The 19,234-nt window shown below is 37.1% G+C and overlaps 1 protein-coding gene and 1 pseudogene across 1 annotated transcript; both read right to left on the bottom strand.

Moving 5' to 3' along the window:
- Nucleotides 1–6,530: 6,530 nt before the first annotated feature.
- Nucleotides 6,531–9,049, bottom strand: LOC146655229 (uncharacterized; annotated as a pseudogene).
- A 5,727-nt stretch (nucleotides 9,050–14,776) lies between these two features.
- Nucleotides 14,777–18,671, bottom strand: LOC146655228 (uncharacterized). The gene is made up of 3 exons (XM_085428853.1): nucleotides 18,577–18,671; nucleotides 15,500–15,680; nucleotides 14,777–15,394 (listed from the first exon to the last, which is right to left on the bottom strand). Exons 1-3 carry the CDS (start codon nucleotides 18,669–18,671, stop codon nucleotides 14,777–14,779), a joined length of 894 nt encoding a protein of 297 aa, XP_085284979.1.
- Nucleotides 18,672–19,234: the final 563 nt, after the last annotated feature.

Genomic DNA, 19,234 nt, shown 5'->3' with positions numbered 1-19,234 from the left:
AATGCGCTGTAAAAACAAACAAACAAACAAAAAAAAACAAACAAACAAGAACAACAGTTCTCCCTGATAAAAGGACTGTGTTTTGACTATCTGCTCCTATCCTTTTTGGTCACCTGCGTCAGCTGGAGGACTGTTGACTTCTGCTTAACCGGGTGAAAGGACAGTCTCTCTCTCAAGCTGAACAGGATACATGCGCACTCAGAGTAAACCTGCTTTCATCTGTGATGTATAACATATGATTTTTAGTTACGTTTTTTCCAAAGTCATTGCCTGTTAAATTTGAAATTCTTTTTTTTTTTTTTTTTTTTTTTTGCCTGTCCCGTTTGCTTCTTTTGCCATCAGAATTATTGTCTAAAGGCGAAGAAAGATGCCCAACTGATTTACCAAATGGACCATCCCAGCCTTGCCGTAATGGTCTATTTGATTCACCTTTTATTGTTTATTTCATTTTATTTTCACTTGCTAAATACAGGACAGACTTGACTCTGGAAAAGAAAGGGGAGAAAGAAAGAGGGAAAGAAAAACAGCTGGGAAGAAGGACGGGGATAAAGGGCAACAAACAAAAACCAACAAAATAAGCAGACAAAAAATACAAATATCAATCACCTGGATAAATTTGAAATTCTATTTAACCAAGAAATTAAAACCAGTCTAATTTAAAGTAATCTTCTTGGAGGCAAGTTTAACTTTAGAATTACTTTATTAGACTAGTCATGTGTAGCCAATAAACTGGGAACTGATCATGTCAGACGCTAAATACAGCAGTTATCCTGCATTCAACAGGATCAGACTTATTTAACTTATTTAACATTGTAGTAATCAGATGAAATTTACATTTACATTTATAGAGCAACAAACAATCTCATTACACTAAATTACCCCATTTGTGATTTTTTCCTCATAATTTTACATGTATAACTAAAATAATTTGAATTATGCTACACTTGGCCTGGAGTTGAACACCCCTGAGCTAGGGTTTCTGAGCGACCACCACAGCTTGGATTATGTATGTGAATTGGGAGGAGAAAAGCTGTCTCCCAAAATGTAGGCTGCATCCACCGGAGGCCGCATTTGAAGGCCGATTACGTCACAGCCAGGCGATGAAGTCTGTCCCAATGTGTCGACTCTTTCAAATGTGGCCTTTATTTCCCCAGATTTGAAGGATGGGTCGGTGTGTCCTTCGTGGCCCACCATATTCAGAATTCATAGCGCGGCCCAGCCAATTCCAGTTTCCCACAATGGCGGCCGCTACTAAGTTTAAATATTACTCTTATTAATCTTTCTGGGTCACAAAATAAACCTTTAACATATTTTCAGGTGAGAAAGTAGCCGTGCAAATTTTAAATACCTGCTTGGTTTATCAAGACATTGCATATTTGCAAAAGTGCTCCAATGTTTTCAGAGACGTCTGTTACCCACCCGCTCGATAGCTCGATAGCGCGATGTTTTCTTTACCTGAGACACAGGTAAAGAAAACAGAATTCAGCTGACTTCAAACTGCAGTCTATTGACATCTAGTGGCCCAGGATCCAGCAGCAGGCATCAAAAACTAAACAGGTGGGTTTGCTTCTTATTTGAGCTGCCTACAAAATGCCGCCAAAGAAAGGCACAGTCTCCAAGGAGGAGATTAAGAAATCTCTAAATTACATGTCAGGAGAGCTTTCTAATATCTCCAAACAACAGAAATTGCTTTTGGATATGATGGGACAGATTAAAAAACTGCAAAAACTAAATGAAGAAAAGGACAAAAAAAAAAAGCCCTACTTGAGTCCCGAGTGGCAGATCTACAGCAGTAAACCCGTATTAATGACTTAATAGTAAGTGGATTGGAGACCAAACACAGAACATATGCCAGAGCTGTAGTGTCAGAGGAAGGCAGTGAGCCCACTGAAGCTGACATCAACTCTTTGGAGAAACAAATTGTCAATTTCTTTAGTGGCAAGGGAATTACCATTAATAGTAAAGATATTGAAGCTGGCCATCCTTTGCCTCGAAAAAATAATAGTGGAAAACCATTGTCAGTTTTGGCCGGCGGTCATAGGTTCTGTCCAATAATACGACGCGAGACTGGAGTAAAAGACATCCATGGATTGGCACTTTATGATAACAGCACAAACACTAACTACAACTAAACAAAATGGCTTCCTTTTATACTCTACCTTTTCAGGTGAGCATCTGGAATAGCCCAAGTATGGGGTTAACTAATCAAAATGAACACATAACCCTCCACACAAACAAACATACAATAACATTAAAGCACATCACAAACATATACATATTTCCAACACGTACTATAAACAAACCAATAACATAAGCTTCACCCATTTCTATCTAAATTAAAACCCTCTTTAACCACACTCCCTAACCCGGCACACTGGTCTGCTCCAAGAGCTCTTACACAGGTGATTGAGCTGCTTTCACTCTTTTGCTCCACATCCTGCAAGAAGCAACCAGGACAGGTGAGTACCTTTACAAGTTCTCATTTCACATATGTTTAGGTTATTGATAAATGATTAACTGCAAGCAGCTCTAACTTTGGCTCTTCTCCGACACAGGTAGGATGGCCAGTCCCACTGTCTCTTTTCCGTTACAAGCTGTCAATTTAATCGTATGTCAAATAACCTAATAAAAGACTCCATAAGAACTAATGTGTTTTCTTTATTACTCTATTTTAAATTCCCAATCCAACAATTTATTATTAACAATACCAACCAGGTAATGGAACCCCTGGTCTCCATTACAACCATCAATAATAATACGCTTTGTGAACAGAAAATCAAAAAAGCTAAGACGCTGAGAGGAACCAATGTCTACTAGTAAAGCGCTATACAAATTCATTGACCATTTAACATGGACTGCAAACTGCAAGGTCTACATCAAACTCAAAGGAACACCAGAAGAACAAAAAGTTGTGGTCATTAAAGAACTTTCAGAACTGAATAAATATTAGAAACGTTAAAAACCATGACACTAACTATAGAAATAAATCATATAACATGAAAAAAGTGTGATAATAATCACTTTTCTTAGTAAGGTGAAAATGAAAGTTACCCATATTTGAACATTGTATATAAGGATTTGAGACTAAAACCCTTTGAGTATACTGATCACAAACCATGGGACTTAGAACATGTTATATACCCTGAAAACAATTTCTATACCCACAAGCATGACCAAAAATGTGAATATTATACAAATGAGCAGTTTAATCAAAATATAATAATGGATAATGTAATATCAAACATACATTTTAATAGTAGAAGCCTCAGTTCAAATCATTCAAAAATTGATGGCTATGACATGTATTGCATCAATAGAAATAAAAAAAAGGGGAGGGGGTGTTGCCTTGTACACTGATAATAATTACAAATGTAGAATCATCAGTGAACTGTCTCTAGCACTGGATAACATAATGGAGTGCATAACTATTGAAATAGAAGCTGAAAAGTCAAAGAATCTGCAAATCAGCTGTATCTACAGGACCCGTGGATAGAAATGTTCACAGAGGAAGTGCTGAAGATATACAATCCCATTAACAACATGAAAATGACATTTTATGTGGTGATTTCTTCAGAACTGCGCAAATCTTAAATCTTGCGACACCGCACGGGATTTCAGTCTCGCGCGCTTTGGATCGTGGTTTGAGGAAGGCTTCCATCTCAGTCAAGTCGAGCACCTGCCTCTACTTTTTTCGGTATACCGAAAAAATCAAATTGGGTGGTTGTTAGATTAAAAGGGTCTACCTTTCAATTTGAACACAAAAATTTCATGTTTCTATCTTGAACGTAATTAAATCATGTAGGATCTGTACAAAATTCAACAACTTAATTTGTTCTTGTTGAGTTGACATGATACAATCTAGTAAGAGTGGTTGCTGGACTCATGAAATTAACAAACTGCAGGAAAATCACTGGAGTTATAAGAGGCAGACAACTACACACACACACCACATGTATGCTTTTGCTATTTATTGTGGTTTAACCTGTCGAGGACAAAAATGTACAGAAAATTCTGCATCAAGCCTTGAAATCATAGCTTTTTGTTAACCCTGGATTGGTGGCATGGTGATTAGTGCTGTTGTCTCACAGCAAGAAAGTCCAGGGTTCAAATTCACTGTCTGGCTAGTTTACAGTTGTTTCTCTCTGGGTATTCTGGTTTCCTTCCACAGTTAAAAGTCATGCAGTGTTTGTCTCCATGTGATTGACTGGTGAGCTGTCCAGGGTGTACCCTGCCTCTTACCCTATCACTTCAGGGTTATGCCCCAGCACCCCTGCAACCCGGATGATAGTTGTAGATCAATTCACTTTGTATTTTAACCAGACTCTTAGACTTTGTTGAACATTATGTAACATGAAAACAACCTGTAGTATTTAAGTGAATAAGTGAAGTGAATAAGGGGGCAGGAACAGGAGAAGTGTAAATTTCATCCTACTCCTTTTCGAGCACACACATTCGGTAGACATGGATATATACAAGAAAACTTTATGATTTTTAATTTTTGTTTATTTGTTTTTTTTCTCCTGTTATTTCAATTATATTTGCATGTTCGAAATAAAATTCTATCTATCTCTCTAACTTCAAGTATAATGATAATAAAAATAATTGTAAACATTGTCTTTACTTACCTCAGGACTGCTTTCAGATGAAACTGTGGGTAAAATGTGTAATATGTTGAGTCTATCTTGAACATGGAAGTTGTGGTGGCCTAATTAACACCCCACCCCCACAGACATGTGGTCACACTCAAAGTGCAGATGGTTTATTTTCAGCATAGAAACAACTTTTTTTTTCTCTCCAAGATGTAGCCCACATTCAAGTTTAGTATGCACCAATCAGTTGATTTGTGCTGTTTTATAAACCTAACATAGTGGCTACATGAAACTAATAATACAAAGTAAAGGAAAAGTAAACATTTTATTTATGATACTTTTTCATTTTTTGCTTTGTTAAAAATCTAAATAGTTATCAGTTATTTATTGATATCTCTCTTGTTAAAACACTTAAAAGATTAATTTTCAAACCACTTTTTCATATGATCTGTGTTCCCATGTGTGTACTATTAACCCTTAGTGATTGCTTTAGGTTGTTTATAAACCCAGTGATCAGCAGTTTGTGGTGTTGCCAGGCAGAAATAGAAATATTTCTACATGAACACGGTCCTGCATTGATGACTGACATATTGTGATACTTTTATATGGTAGGCCTGTTTAAGTTTTAAACTATCAACTGACAACATAAATGTATCTGTGAGGAGTTAACTGTGGTCATAGATGACAGCAACAACAAGCAATTTTCTCATAGACTTTAATTTTACATCTTTATGAAACCAGAGAACTGCCACCTGTTGTCCTTTATTAAATGTAGGACCCATAATGGATGAACAATTTGTAACTGCAAAAAATTAGACAAAGCTATTTTTTCAACCTAGATTTGTTTTATTTCATCAATAAAAAAAAAAAATACAGTGTCTCATATCTGAGAGTAAACTGAGTAAACTGAACTAAATAAATATTATTTACAGGAATGTAAATTTTTTTCATTACATCTTTAAAAACACTGAACATACAAAGACTTCTTTATGAATTTTAACAATTGTACAAAACTCTTATCCATGTCACACATCACAAGTAATCTTGCTGTTTGTTCAGTCCAGTTATTAACAACAAAGGAGAGATGATGACATTAAGTCGCTGGCTCTTGCTACAATATATGAACTTGTGGGGAAGCAGCTTCATTACTGAAGTCACTGTCATCAGCTACAATTGCAGAATTGTCTTGGCTGCATATACATATATAATCTACACAACAAATAGTACAATATTATTTCTAATACTCGGTATACCAGAGGAAATTGAATTGGTAATGTGAAGGACCAAAAAAATATAATATATTGATAGTAAAATAGTAAAATAGAGCTCTATTTTACCATTTTTTATGGAATAAATGATTCCATAAAAAAATGTAAATTAAAAAATCCAATTCAATTCTTAAAACGTTACAGAGAACTGAAAACATTATTTGGACATGTTGTAGAAACAAAGAAAGGTGATGTGGCAAACAAAATTTCAAGCAAGAAAAAGGTAAAAACATTAAAACCTAATGTGGGAAACTAATTATTATTATTTTTTAAGATTTAAACATCTTTAAAACTGGGATATAAAAAGTGTCCAAAGCAGTTTATAAAATCAGTTATAAAATTATTTAGACAGACACTCCAGCAGCCTGTCAATGCATCCGTTCAGCATAAAATCCACACTTTTAAGCTTAAATTTCAAAACTAACATTTTAACTACTGATTTTATCTATTGTTCTGATTTTATCTGTTTTGATTTTATATACTGTTTTGTTTGCTTGTTTGCTTGTTTTAATCAATTTTAAATCATGCTTTTTATTTGTTTTTGTTTCTAATGTCTCTGTAAAGCACTTTGAATCACCTTGTTGTTGAATTGTGCTATACAAATAAACTTGCCTTGCCTTGCCTAAAAGAAACAGAATCAAGTCCACATCAGCCCACCTGTCTGTGCTGTCAGTCACACTCTTCCATCAGCTGAGCACAGACATGCCAGCAGCTTGTCAATGCATCCTTTTCGCATGAAAAAAAACAGAATCAAGTCCACAAAAGGACTGAGCAAAGAAAAAATCAAAAAGACGTCATGAGAGGTGATTGTGGGAACAATCATTACAAAGTAGTAAAAGAACAACAGAATCAAAATTCCTAGACTTCTACGTTTCTCCTCAGTGGGCACTGAGGTGGCAGCAGGCAGGGCTCTGAAGGTCCGAGCTAAGCAGAACATGAACAGAGGACCAGGGAGGGCAGCATAAATAATTAAATGTCCTAATTCATGTAAGACTATGGCAAGAGGGACACTGACTATACAAAAAGCCCAGACAAGGACACAGACCAGCACAGAACTCCTCGTTCGTCTGAGGCAGTCCAACAGTGGATATGTGATGTATAAAAACCTGCAACACAAAAAACTCCACAAATTTGTATCATCACAGTGCAGAATAATTTGATTCTGACTGTAAGGATGCTTCAAAATACAATATAATGTTCAGAGACATGCAGGTACACACACTAAAAGACAAACAGGTACCTTTCCAGAGCAATGCACATCCTGAAGTACAGACTGGCCATCACACACGAGAGGTGAATAACAACAGGTATGCTACTGCTTATTCTTAATAACCAAACAATCATTATGCAGATCTGGATTAGATTGGAGGTGAGGAGGTTTGTGTAATAGATGACAGGGACTGAACTCCTTCGCACCTGCAGGGAATATAAATGAATATTTAAATTAATACGAAATGAATGCAGGAATAAATTTGACATGCCGTTTATGTTTATATGCTCTCAGGCAGCGCAAGGAGACTAATTCATAAAACAACTATGAACATTTCTTTCATATTGTAGCAACCTTTGTAAAATCAAAGTGTCTCCTGACTTCCTTGCTTTTCAGACTTTTATCTGATGTCAGAACTTCTCTTTTTTAAACGTTCTTATGGTTCAAACTGCTGGTGTATGTAAAGCACCAGAGGACAAAATACTCACTCGGGTGATTTCACAGCACTACATATAATTTAAGTGTAAAACATTTAGAAGTGGTATGAACTTAAAATTCTGATTGACTCAGTAATATTGGTGAACTGGTAAATGGAAAAAGTGCATTTTGTTTAAGTCACACCGTACATGTGATGCGTGTGAATGCCGGCATGTGTGTACGCTTCCATGTTTGCTGCCCACAGGGTTTCTCTGTAACACTGTGAAAAAGTAAATTACTGCACATTTAGAGGAACAGTTTGTCACTAGGATGGTATCTGTACTGCCAAGGTGCAGCTGATGGAGGTCTTATTGCTCGTTCACTAAAAAGAAGAAAGTTCTTTCTGCTCCCAAGCGGCTCTTCAGAGTTTTTGTTTCTTAAATTAATTTAAAGTCAAATTATTTGAAAGATGAATTATTAATATGCAAAACAGATTATATGTTTATAGATTATATAGATTATATTAAATGATTATTGTGTGGCTTTTTATACTTACATGAAGCAGAGTGCTACAAAAATACATTATAAAGTACAAAAACAAATACCCATCTTACTTTTATAAAGCGTCCAATATCTGATAGTCTGTAAAATATTTTAACTTTTTAAAAGCATTTCCATCTCTGAGACACAAACCAGATCCTTTGTTCCCAGCCGACACGTCACTACAAGGTACCACTGAAACTATACTTATGCACTTGATGTTTGTATCTTACAGAAACCTGAGTTGAACTCTGCTGTCATTTCTTTTTCCCACAAAAAGTGCTTCAAATATATATATTCCCATTTTCAGACCATGAAAATGTACACATAGTTAGGCCCATGAATTAATCCTTAGCAGTGGACATGCATGTTATCACAATTTCTGAGAGTCAAGTTTTTTGTCTTTGCTGTGTTGAAACAATGTTGATTGTTTCACTTTAGTAATTAATCAGCACAGTTTTACAGTTAAATGAGCTCTTTGAAACACCGTTTGTAGTTCACGGCTTGAGTGTTGTTAAAGTCTAAATTTTGGTGAACTGTCATTTTACACATTGACATTTTTTATACTAATAGGCAACTTCTACAGTGGAACGGAACACTCTTTTAAGTCTTTCAGTAAGCAAAGGGTTTTGGTTCAGAATCATACTCTGCTGCTCATTTAAATTATTTGAGGGTTGTGGGCATTTGCTCAACCTGTGAGCTAAATCAGCACTAGTAAGCTTGAACTCGAGTGTAAAGGACTAATTATTTAATTTTAATGATCCCTAATTAAGTCATTCACTTCCTTTATTTATGTATTTATTTCACTAACTCTTCAAATTATTCACATAGAAAAAAAGTTATTTACTTACCACACAACAAATCATCAGTATGGTCAAAGGAAGGCAGACACACGTGTCGATCCACATCATCACTTCTAGAGCATTCCGAAACTCTAGATGCTTTCCTGTGATAGGGTTTTGTTGGAATCTATACACTTTTGGTGTGGCATAGAAAATGATTTTAAAAAAGCAGCAGGTTAACATTGTTCTTATGTAGTCATGAAATTACTGATTATGTTGGTAAACAAGCAGCAAAGGCAACTGATAATAACGTGGAATAGCCTCAAATGTGCTGGAGAATTAACTTTTAACTTTAATTAAAGTTAAAAATAAAAACAAAAGTTGGCACAGAATAATAAACAGTGGTGGTGAAGGGAGGGATTATGGAATTATAAAAAACCACACAATTTAGAGTCGGTTGCTAACACTGGATTAAAACTCAACTTAATTCAACCTTTATTGTGAGTGCACATAGAGGTTTACAGTTATTTGATTAACCATAAATTTCAATTCAAATAACTTAGAACTAATATATAACTACTTTGCATTACTGATCTTGATAACTTTACATGCCAATGTTTAAAAAATGATTCAGAAATTGCTCATAAAATATCCCTGCACAGCAACAATGAAAACAAAAACACCTCTAAGGAGCTTCAAATAGTTTTTATAACCTTCATGATGGCAGGAAATGTTTTTGGACTCTGTGACAGGGCTTGTCAATTACAGCTTATTGGGTCAGATTCTCAGAGCAAGGAATTTAGCTGGACCAGGAATTTTCAGCACTCAGTAAGAGCATGTTGTGATGAACCAACACAAATGTACTGAAAAAAAGATAATTCAGTTCTGTCAAAGCTATCAGTGCACTAACCATAGCAGTAATACATATGAATACATCTACTGCTGCAGGCTCTGTTTTAAACCAACACATGTGATTAGGCTGCATGGTTCACATTGCACATTGTGTTGCTATGCAGGCTACAGTTACCCTGACATTCTGTGGGAGAAGTTATTTATATTAATTAGTCAAATAGATCGACGAGGTACAGTTAGTGCATTACCAACACACACATTCACAAAAAGCTGCTCACTCCAAGCACAAAAGAAAAGAAGGTAGTGACTTTAATAAACTATCTCCAGATGTTCTAATTCAGTCAGTTTCTATGTTTTTTATAACTATGCTTCTCTTCAGATAGAAATAATATGAACATGTATAAAATAAGTGTCGCCCTTACTTGTCTCAGGACTGTTTCCAGCTGAACCGTTGGGTAAAATCTGCAATATGACAAGTTTGTCTTGAACGAGGAAGTTGTGGTAACAAACTTTATAATCTCCACCCCGTACTCACTGATGTTCAAACTCACAGACGCCCGAACATGAAGCCAGCGAGAGTCAAGATATATTTTAACTTAAATGATCAGTACAACAACTAAGCTGCATCGTTTCTGTTCTGCTGATGGTTTTATTTTGCTTTACAGTCACAAAAGCACATGCATTTTAATCAAGATTTTTACTCAGTCCAACTGTTGCCTAAACCAAAACTCAGATCCAGCAAACTTCAGGGATATATATCAAAATATCAGGGATTAAAAACGTTGTCTGTGAAGGTTCTCGGTCATCCAGGTCATCGTAGTCGAAGGAGTTTGCAAAGAAAAGCGTCTGGACTTCTTTAAGTTACTTGAAGACGTTTCACCTCTCATCCGAGAAGCTTCTTCAGTTCTAAGGTCAAATGGTGGAGAGTCCCAGATATAAACCTAGTGGGAGTGACCCCCCACAGAGGGACAAAAGGACCCCCTGATGATCCTCTAATCGCCTGAGCCAAGGTGTGAAACTGGGCGTGGGTCCCAATCAGCCAGAGTTTCGGGTGTGTTCATTGTGAAACCTGGCCCCACCTTATCATGCGAATTCCTGAGATCAGATGGCCCAGGATGTGAGTGGGCGTTAAGGCGTCTGGGAAGGGATCTCAAAACTGGATTATAGATGGCAGAGAGTTGGTGTCGTAAACCCCCGCCTCTGTTCAAAAATGGTCGCTCACAGTGGACATAGATGGCTTCTTTCACTCCTCTTTCAAACCATCTGTCCTCTCTGTCCAAAATGTGAACATTGGCATCCTCGAAAGAGTGTCCTTTATCCTTAAGATGCAGATGGACTGCTGAGTCTTGTCCTGTGGAGGTGGCTCTTCTGTGTTGTGCCATGCGCTTGTGAAGTGGCTGTTTGGTCTCTCCAATGTAGAGGTCTGGGCATTCCTCGCTGCACTGTACAGCATACACCACATTGTTAAGTCTGTGTTTTGGCGTTTTGTCTTTCGGGTGAACCAGTTTTTGTCTGAGCGTGTTACTGGGTCTCAAATGCACCGGGATGTCATGCTTGGAGAAAACTCTCCTGAGTTTTTCTGATACACCGGCTACATAGGGGATGACAATGTTGTTGCGTCTGTCCTTCTTATCCTCCCTCGCTGGTGTCTGGTCTTCTTTTCTGTGCCTCTTTGCTGACTTTAAAAACGCCCATTTAGGATAGCCGCACGTTTTGAGTGCTTCCTTTAGATGTGTGTGTTCCTTCTTTTTTCCTTCAGGCTTAGAGGGAACATGTTCTGCCCGGTGGTGTAGGGTCCTGATTACTCCAAGTTTGTGTTCTAGAGGGTGATGGGAGTCAAAGAGGAGGTACTGGTCCGTATGTGTGGGCTTCCGGTAAACTTCGATGTTGAGGTTGCCGTTTAAAAACGTTGTGACAGCAAACATGACATCAGCTCCTGTGACTGTTAGTAAAAGTTTTTATTCAGGTAGAAATCTGGTCTCAAAGGTGTTTCCATGGCACATTATCAGCAGTGGCAGTTTAAAGCCACGGGGCAGCTGATGGCCTGATCCCCATGAAGTAGACAACCAAAAAGCTCTAATGACTCTTAATACATGTGACAGTATTTTTACACAAGCTAGTACACATTGTTCAATAGTATCTTTATAACAGGTTATAGAGGGAGGCAAAAGTAGTCGTATCTTTACTACAATCATCGAGTGGATAACAGTAAACTGATTAAAGAAGAACAGAATCTTCTGCTCTTTGAAAAATAAAAAAATTCTGGCAGTATTCATTTCAATAACCATATAAATGAATTACAGCTAAAATTAAATCTGTATTTCAGTTTCAAACTAAATAATTTCTGCAGTTTTGGTGAATCTATAATCTCTTATTTAACACTCAAAAATTTATGTCTAACAATTATATTTTCTTGTATAATGAGCACAGAGCTGCTTTTTGATAAAAACACTTTCCTTTTTATGGGAATAATTATTAGAACATCACTTGTGAATTAAAGCTGGAAATACTCCCAAACAAATGTAGTATATACATGTGTTTTTCTTAACTTTATTAAAACCTGCAGTTGGCAGCTGCTTTATGAAACCATATTTGTGACTGTATGAACCTCTAACAAGCTTAATCTTCCTGTTTCCACCATATTAAAACCCACAGACCCACCAGATGAGAGTAGCTGAAGTGGCAACAAACACCTTGTTGATGATTTTTAAAGATCGCTATCTTCAGTCAGAACCTGTGACCTCAGAGGTGTGAACAGAGACAGGGTGTGAAAGTTCTGACACATCTGTAGAGGTTATTAAGCTTTTAATGCAAACTAACTTACCGGCAATATTTTGTTTATTTACTTTAATAGAAAGAGTTGAATAGAATAGAATGCCTTTATTGTCACTATACCAATGTACAATGAGATACAGAGCATCTCCTACTCAGTGTAAACATGTGGGAGAAGAAAGGGGGGTGAGGTGCACAGTTTCTGCAGCACTATATAAATTTGAACAGTATTTTGAAAAAAAAAAAAAAACAGAAACCCCCCCCCCCCCCAAAAAAAAAAACCAAGGCGCAGTTTCCAAGGCTGTCCATACCTGAAGCCTTGGAAACTGCTAAGCCATGGCTCACAGCCTTGGCCAGCTGCTTGATGAGGTACACCAGAGAGATAGAAGGCAGGAGAATAAACCAGCCGTTCTCCACAGAACCAGCCAATTTGTACTCTCAGTGGCAGGGTAGGCAGGCCTGAACCCTCTCAGTGAAATCACTGACAACACTGGCTATGGATACTGACTACGGAGTGTATCAGTTGTCAGCCACCGCCTGTACATGGATGACATCAAGCTGTATGCCAAGAGTGACATTGATTAACTGATCCACACCACCAGGATATACAGCAATGACATTGGAATGTTGTTCGGACTGGAGAAATGTAGTCATTTGATATCAAAGAGAGGGAAGGTAGTCAGAACTGAGGGGATCGAACTACCTGTTGGACTTCCAGATACAGACGGTCAAATGGTGGTGGCTACCCAACTGGTCATAGTGGTGGTAGGCAAACAGAAGAAGACGACTGTAGTGATAAACGTAGCGGTTCCGAATGACAGCAACACCAAGAAAAAGGACCAAAGGTCTGCTAGATGATTCACATCATCTAGCAGACCTTCTGAGGGTACTTCACGTAGTCTTGGTAACCAGCTACGGGGGATTCAGGTTTCAAGCTTCACCATAATCCTATCTTTCAGGTCAGTTCCTCTATTCCTCAGTTCCGCTCCAAAGGCGTGTAGTCTTACCACTACCCTATCCAGCTCCATACTGATATATATATAATATTTAATCACACTGGTTTTCAGTACTCAAAGAGTTTTAGAAGGCTAAAGTCTAATATTAGCTGGCATAATGTTAGCTTACAATGTTATATTATTGTTTAGCCGACTCCTGTCAGCTGTCCAGAGATGGCTGGGTCTGATATCTGCTGATGATAACCAGCTGCGACAATATCAAGAATAAATAAACATGGTCCTGATTTCTTATGTTCGAACACTTCAGGTGAGGAGGAACAGGAGGAGATGGAGATGAGGAGAAGAGAGTAGTGGTGGAGTAGAGGAGGCAAGAGAAAACAAAAATATTGTTTGAAACAGATACTGATTAGAACTTCATATAACTGATACTACTATTCATTTCATGCAGCGATGTGCACATGACGTCACATATCTCTCAGCAGATACCCCTGTTTGTTAATTGTCTGGCCGGTTATATTAAGTAAACCTTAGTTGTGTTTTTGTTTAACTGGCTCAATGAATATTAAGCTCATAGCTCTTTTGCACACATCTCTGTTTCACACTTCAATATTTTGTCTTATTTGTTGTCTTCATTTATTTATTTGTGCTATTTGTATTTTTATCTGTTCTGTTTCTATTGTATATATTAATCGGCATCTGTGTGTGGACAGCAAAGAAAGAATTTCATTGCACAGAGAAATGCCTTTTTTTCTATGGACACATGACAGTAAACACTTTGAATCTTGAATCTTTGAATGTAAAATACTGTGAATAAACACAATGTATTTTCAGTTCTGTGTTGTTTATAAATAATAATAAAATAATAATAATAAAGATAATAAGAAGGAATGCAACTTCCAAGGACAATATTTATTCATTTATTTATTTTTGATAATTCAAAGAAGATTTTAACAAATGAGGAATTCAGGTATTTTACTTCAAATGTTGGGAAAAAAAGGTAATTTTTGCACATAAAAACCTGCAACCATAAAACATCTTCCAACAATAACAATTGGAGGAGTTGAATACAAAGCTAACACAGGAAACCCTTCACACCTACAGGAAGTTTAGGATCACCAGTTAAACTAACCCTAATGCAGGTTTTGGACTGCAGGTATTAAAAGTACCTGACGAGGGCGCTCACAGACCTGAGGAGAACATGCAAACTCCAAACTGAAAGGCCCCAAACTGGATATGAACCCGGGTCCTTCTGGCTACCTCACCACCACGGGGCCTTTAGAAGAAATTATGAAACAATTTCTACTTTTAAACTGACATCATCCAACTACTCAACAAAACAATTCTTACAGCCTGAGGCTTCAGCTGAAGAAAGACTTTGGATGGTGTTTGCTTATCTCACACTTTCTAATTCCTCTTCATCTTCCCTATCATGTGACCCTGTTTCCTCTTTCCCTTCATCTCTGACTACATGATCTGACCTGTCTGTGCTAACATCAGTAACATCTTCTGTGTTGTTGCTCTCCATACTGCAGCAGCACAGATGTGCCAGCAGCCTGTCAATGGGTCCTTTACATATGAAAGCAAACGAAATGAAGTCCAACAATGAACTTAAAAGAAATAGGATCATAGTGATAAAATCAGTAGTTGTGACAGAGTGAGGTGAATAAAAAGTCAAATTTAGTAGACGCAAGTTAAGAGTTAATAGAATGACTGCAGGAAGGTTTATAAGAAAGTAATTAAGCAGAAACAGAACCAAGGTTCCTACAGTTCTTCGTTTTTCTTCAGTGGGCACTGAGGTGGCAGCAGGCAGAGCTTTAAGTGTCCCAGCGAGACAGAAGATGAACAGGGGGGCAGGGAGGGCGGCATAAATGATTAAACGTACAAGGTCATGTAAGACTATGGCAACAGCAACACTAACACTACAAAGGACCCAGACCAGAGCACAGACCAGCAGAGAACCCTCAGTTTGTCTGAGGCAGTCCAACAGTGGCAGGCAATGAAACAATACCTGCAACACAAAACAGACAGATGATCAGATTATCACACAGAATAGTTTGTTTCTGAACAATGCCTCATAGTTCAGTATAATATTCAGAGACATGCACACACACACGCACTGGTACCTTTCCAAAGCAATGCACAACCTGAAGTAAAGACTGGCCGTCACAGCAAAATAGTAAATGAAACGTGCAATGTTGTTGTAATGCAGTATTTCCTCCCAAAAGAACATCATGTTGCGATAGATTAGAACGGAGATGATGAGGTTTGTGTAATAGATGACAGGAACCTGATATCTTTGACCCTGCAGGAAATATTAATTGAAACCACATTAATACAGTAATAAAGATTATATAGTCATAAGTGTAGATTAATGTGTATGAAGAGTAAATAAATAAATAAAATATATTTAGTTTACTTCTTAAAAAGTAAGTTACTTGTATGTTGGAAAAGATGAAAAATAATAATAATTACAATGTATTGTTTTGAATTAATTATTCATACACCTCAAAATAATCACAAATTTCAAACACTCACATCGGCACCTAGAATATCAAATTAATCTGACTTGCATGTCCAGCAGAAACAAAACGAATATTTAAACACAGCACCTTCCTGCCTGATCACAGTGAAGCGAAAGTGCGGGAGATATACTAAATATTTTTTAATTTAATTTAATTTTTCAATAAGAAAGTAAAATTTGGTCTCCAGGATTTAGAAAGGTCAGATGCAGAGCATACAGGAAGATTAACAGAAGCAGTTACAAAAAGTGAACAGCAGGCGTCCCACTGTGTCAACCTGTTTTCTTTGACTATAACAGCAACACAGATGAGTGACAACCAGAACCAAACAAACCTGGTATCTCTCAAAAAACAGTGTATATAGAATTATATATTGCAGTTACTGAGAATATTACAGAGAATGATCACAGCTACCTTAAGACATATCTAAAAAAAATTAAGTGTTGACTGTTTTGCTGTAGAATAACAATATAGTCCGGTGCAGAGGTCACTGAATGGTCTAAAAATTTGAGGCTAAAATTTAGACCCAACATGTGTTTTTTTCTTCAGCCAAACTGCAAACATGTTGAACGTCTACATGAGATTTTGGCTTTAAGGAGTTTCATTTATTCACTCATCTGTATGTCAAAAGCCCAACAGTTAACATGGGACGTGCTAATTTATGACATGACTGTATCTGGTTCAGTGAAGTTGAATGATTTAAATTTTTACTTTACTTTTGCTGCACCAATAAAATAATATGTTAAGAATTTATTATTTTATTCTCTATTCCTACACTATTAATGGGCTACTTTTGTAGTAAGATGAATCTACAGAGTGTAACTGCACTGTAAAATGTAATTCTAGATGCTTGTTATTGTAACATATTATTCTATATCAGTTTGACAATAGATGACTGAAGTTGTTGTTATAACATAGAATTACAAAATAAAAACGTCCCAATTACACCAAAAAAAGCTAACTTAAAAACTCGTGTCCAGCTAAATCAGCAACTTATGTGAACTTGACAATGTGGGGAAGTTGAGCACAGCAGGATTCCACGTGACTGCTATCGAGGTGCATCATGGGGAATTGGCGGTTAACGACATTCATTCATTCATTTCATTCATTTATTTGTTCATTTTCAGGCACAACAAATACCTATATTGAACATAAAATGCACAAAACACACATGCTCACATTACTTGGACGTTTTCCAATCGTCTTCATTGGAATCTGCTTTCAAGGTGAGTAACATTGGTTATCTTTCTTTCTACATAGCACTTTAATTCTTATTGTTTGCACTGAAGCACCGCAGCAATTTCCTAATGTTGTAAACCTCAACATCTGGCAATAAACCCCATTCTGATTCTGATTCTGATTCTGATTATAACTATAAGGAAAGAGAGCTACAAAAGTTGGAACATGTTTTGAATTTATGGCATGACGCGGGTTTTTCTCTTTTACCGAAATGTTTGCTTTAGCTAATGTAACTTTAGCCGACAAGGTCCAGCTTGTGCGTCATGACCAAACTTAACCTAATACTGACATAGGACCTTTTTTATGGGTTTAATGTGGCACTTACCAAATCACAAGTATTGTGCCGCTAGCTTTAAGGTTGTGCACTCAAACACTGTTGCAATATTAGCAAGCTAACTCAGCTAATTAATAAAGCTTATTTCATATTGTCTCTGTACTTGTAAATTTCTTTCAAGTTCACAGGCTGTTGTATTTTGGTGGAAGTTCATTTTGGCAATATTTCCAATAATCATTTTCTAAAGGAAGATCCCTCACAGACTCTCAAGACTGTGAAGGTTAGCATTGTTTCTTTTAGTAAATTTAATAATTACAGCACCAAAGTGGATTTTAAATGAAACAATCAAGTGGTGATTGAAGTGCAGACTTTCAGCTTTAACTCAAAGGGTTAACTCCCTCCTCCCTGTAGATGCCACATGATAACATGTGTACTTTTTCTACACCAAATGTATTATTACAAGATCTTTGACACTGGAGATGGTCTGGGTTTTAGAGAAATTAACTGGCAAGCTAGCATTGATATTATTAGTGTCTTGTGTTTATTCATGTCTTCACCAGGGTCTTTGACATTTCGCTGCTGTACTGTTCACTTCAGCTTTACGTTTGATTTCTCACATTGTATATTGTAATGGCAGAGATATTAGACTATTTAAGGGTTTGCAGTGGCTGCTACAGCTGTGGGGGGCAATACTTTGGTGAAGTGTCCTGGACCCTGGAAATAAAGTTACCTTGAACGTTACCTTGAAGAGACTGTGTAGACTTAACTTAAAATTTTAAGGCAGCCCTTTACATCATATTTTTAAGTTGAAACAACAACTTATATTTTACAGTGTGGAAAATGTTTGATTGTCAGACTATTTTATTTGTGAGTATTTAAGCAATCACTTAATTTTAATGATGACTCAACAGTCCATGTTTATTTATTTATTATTTCAGTTTTTCCTTTTACCCAACTGTTTATCTTGCTCAGGGTCATGTGGGTGCTGGATCGTATCCCAGCTGTCACTGGGCCAAAGGTAGGCAGGTCGGCAGTCTGTTGCTGGGCTAATTTTTATTTCTTTTCTTTTTTAATATATTTTATTCTATTGTTAATTTTAATTTTAATTTTGTTTTTTCATTGTTCACACACTCACAGACATAAAAAGATGTGACATACTTACGTACCGCACAACACACACAGCAGAAGAACAGTATGGTCACGGGAAGGAAGAAGCAGACCTCGATCCATATCAGGACTCCCCACATCTCCATCTGACTTTCTGTGTGGTGGAGTTGCTGTAGAAGAATTTTCTACTCTGAAAAAAAAAAAAGTGAAACAGCAAGTGGTGAAAGTGATTCACTGGTTTGCTCTAAATGCTGGAAAAACATTGAGTTCCTCCAAATGACCCTCCTCAAACTCATATTTTTTTCCCGTTTGACTTAAAATACATGTGTGGGAAAAGTCACACACAGTTAGACGGAGAAACAGGAGAGAGACAACAAAACACCAAAAATTATTATTAATAATTATTAATGCTCCCACATGCTTGTATGCATGGCTTGTGTCCTGGGGGATCTATTCCTACATCTAGGATGATGTGGGTACAAGGGCATCACTGAGCTCCTGGAAAGTGACCCAGAGGTTTTCCATTGGCTTTAGGTGAGTTTGGGGTCCAGTCAGAGGAATTAATTCCTTCATCTTCCAGGAGCTGCCTGCTCTCACCACATAAGACCGAGTATTGTGTTGCACCAGGAGGAACCCAGAACCCACTACACCAGTGCAAGGGCTGGGTTCCAAGGATATTATCCTGATATTAAATCACAGTCAGGGTGCC

This window comes from Rhamphochromis longiceps, linkage group LG13 (genome assembly GCF_057381845.1).
Source record: "Rhamphochromis longiceps isolate RC_006_pf linkage group LG13, R_longiceps_female_GT1.1, whole genome shotgun sequence".
Lineage (NCBI taxonomy): Eukaryota > Metazoa > Chordata > Actinopteri > Cichliformes > Cichlidae > Rhamphochromis > Rhamphochromis longiceps.
The sequence above is the reverse complement of the archived record's forward strand: the minus strand, read 5'-3'. Positions and strand labels throughout refer to the sequence as shown.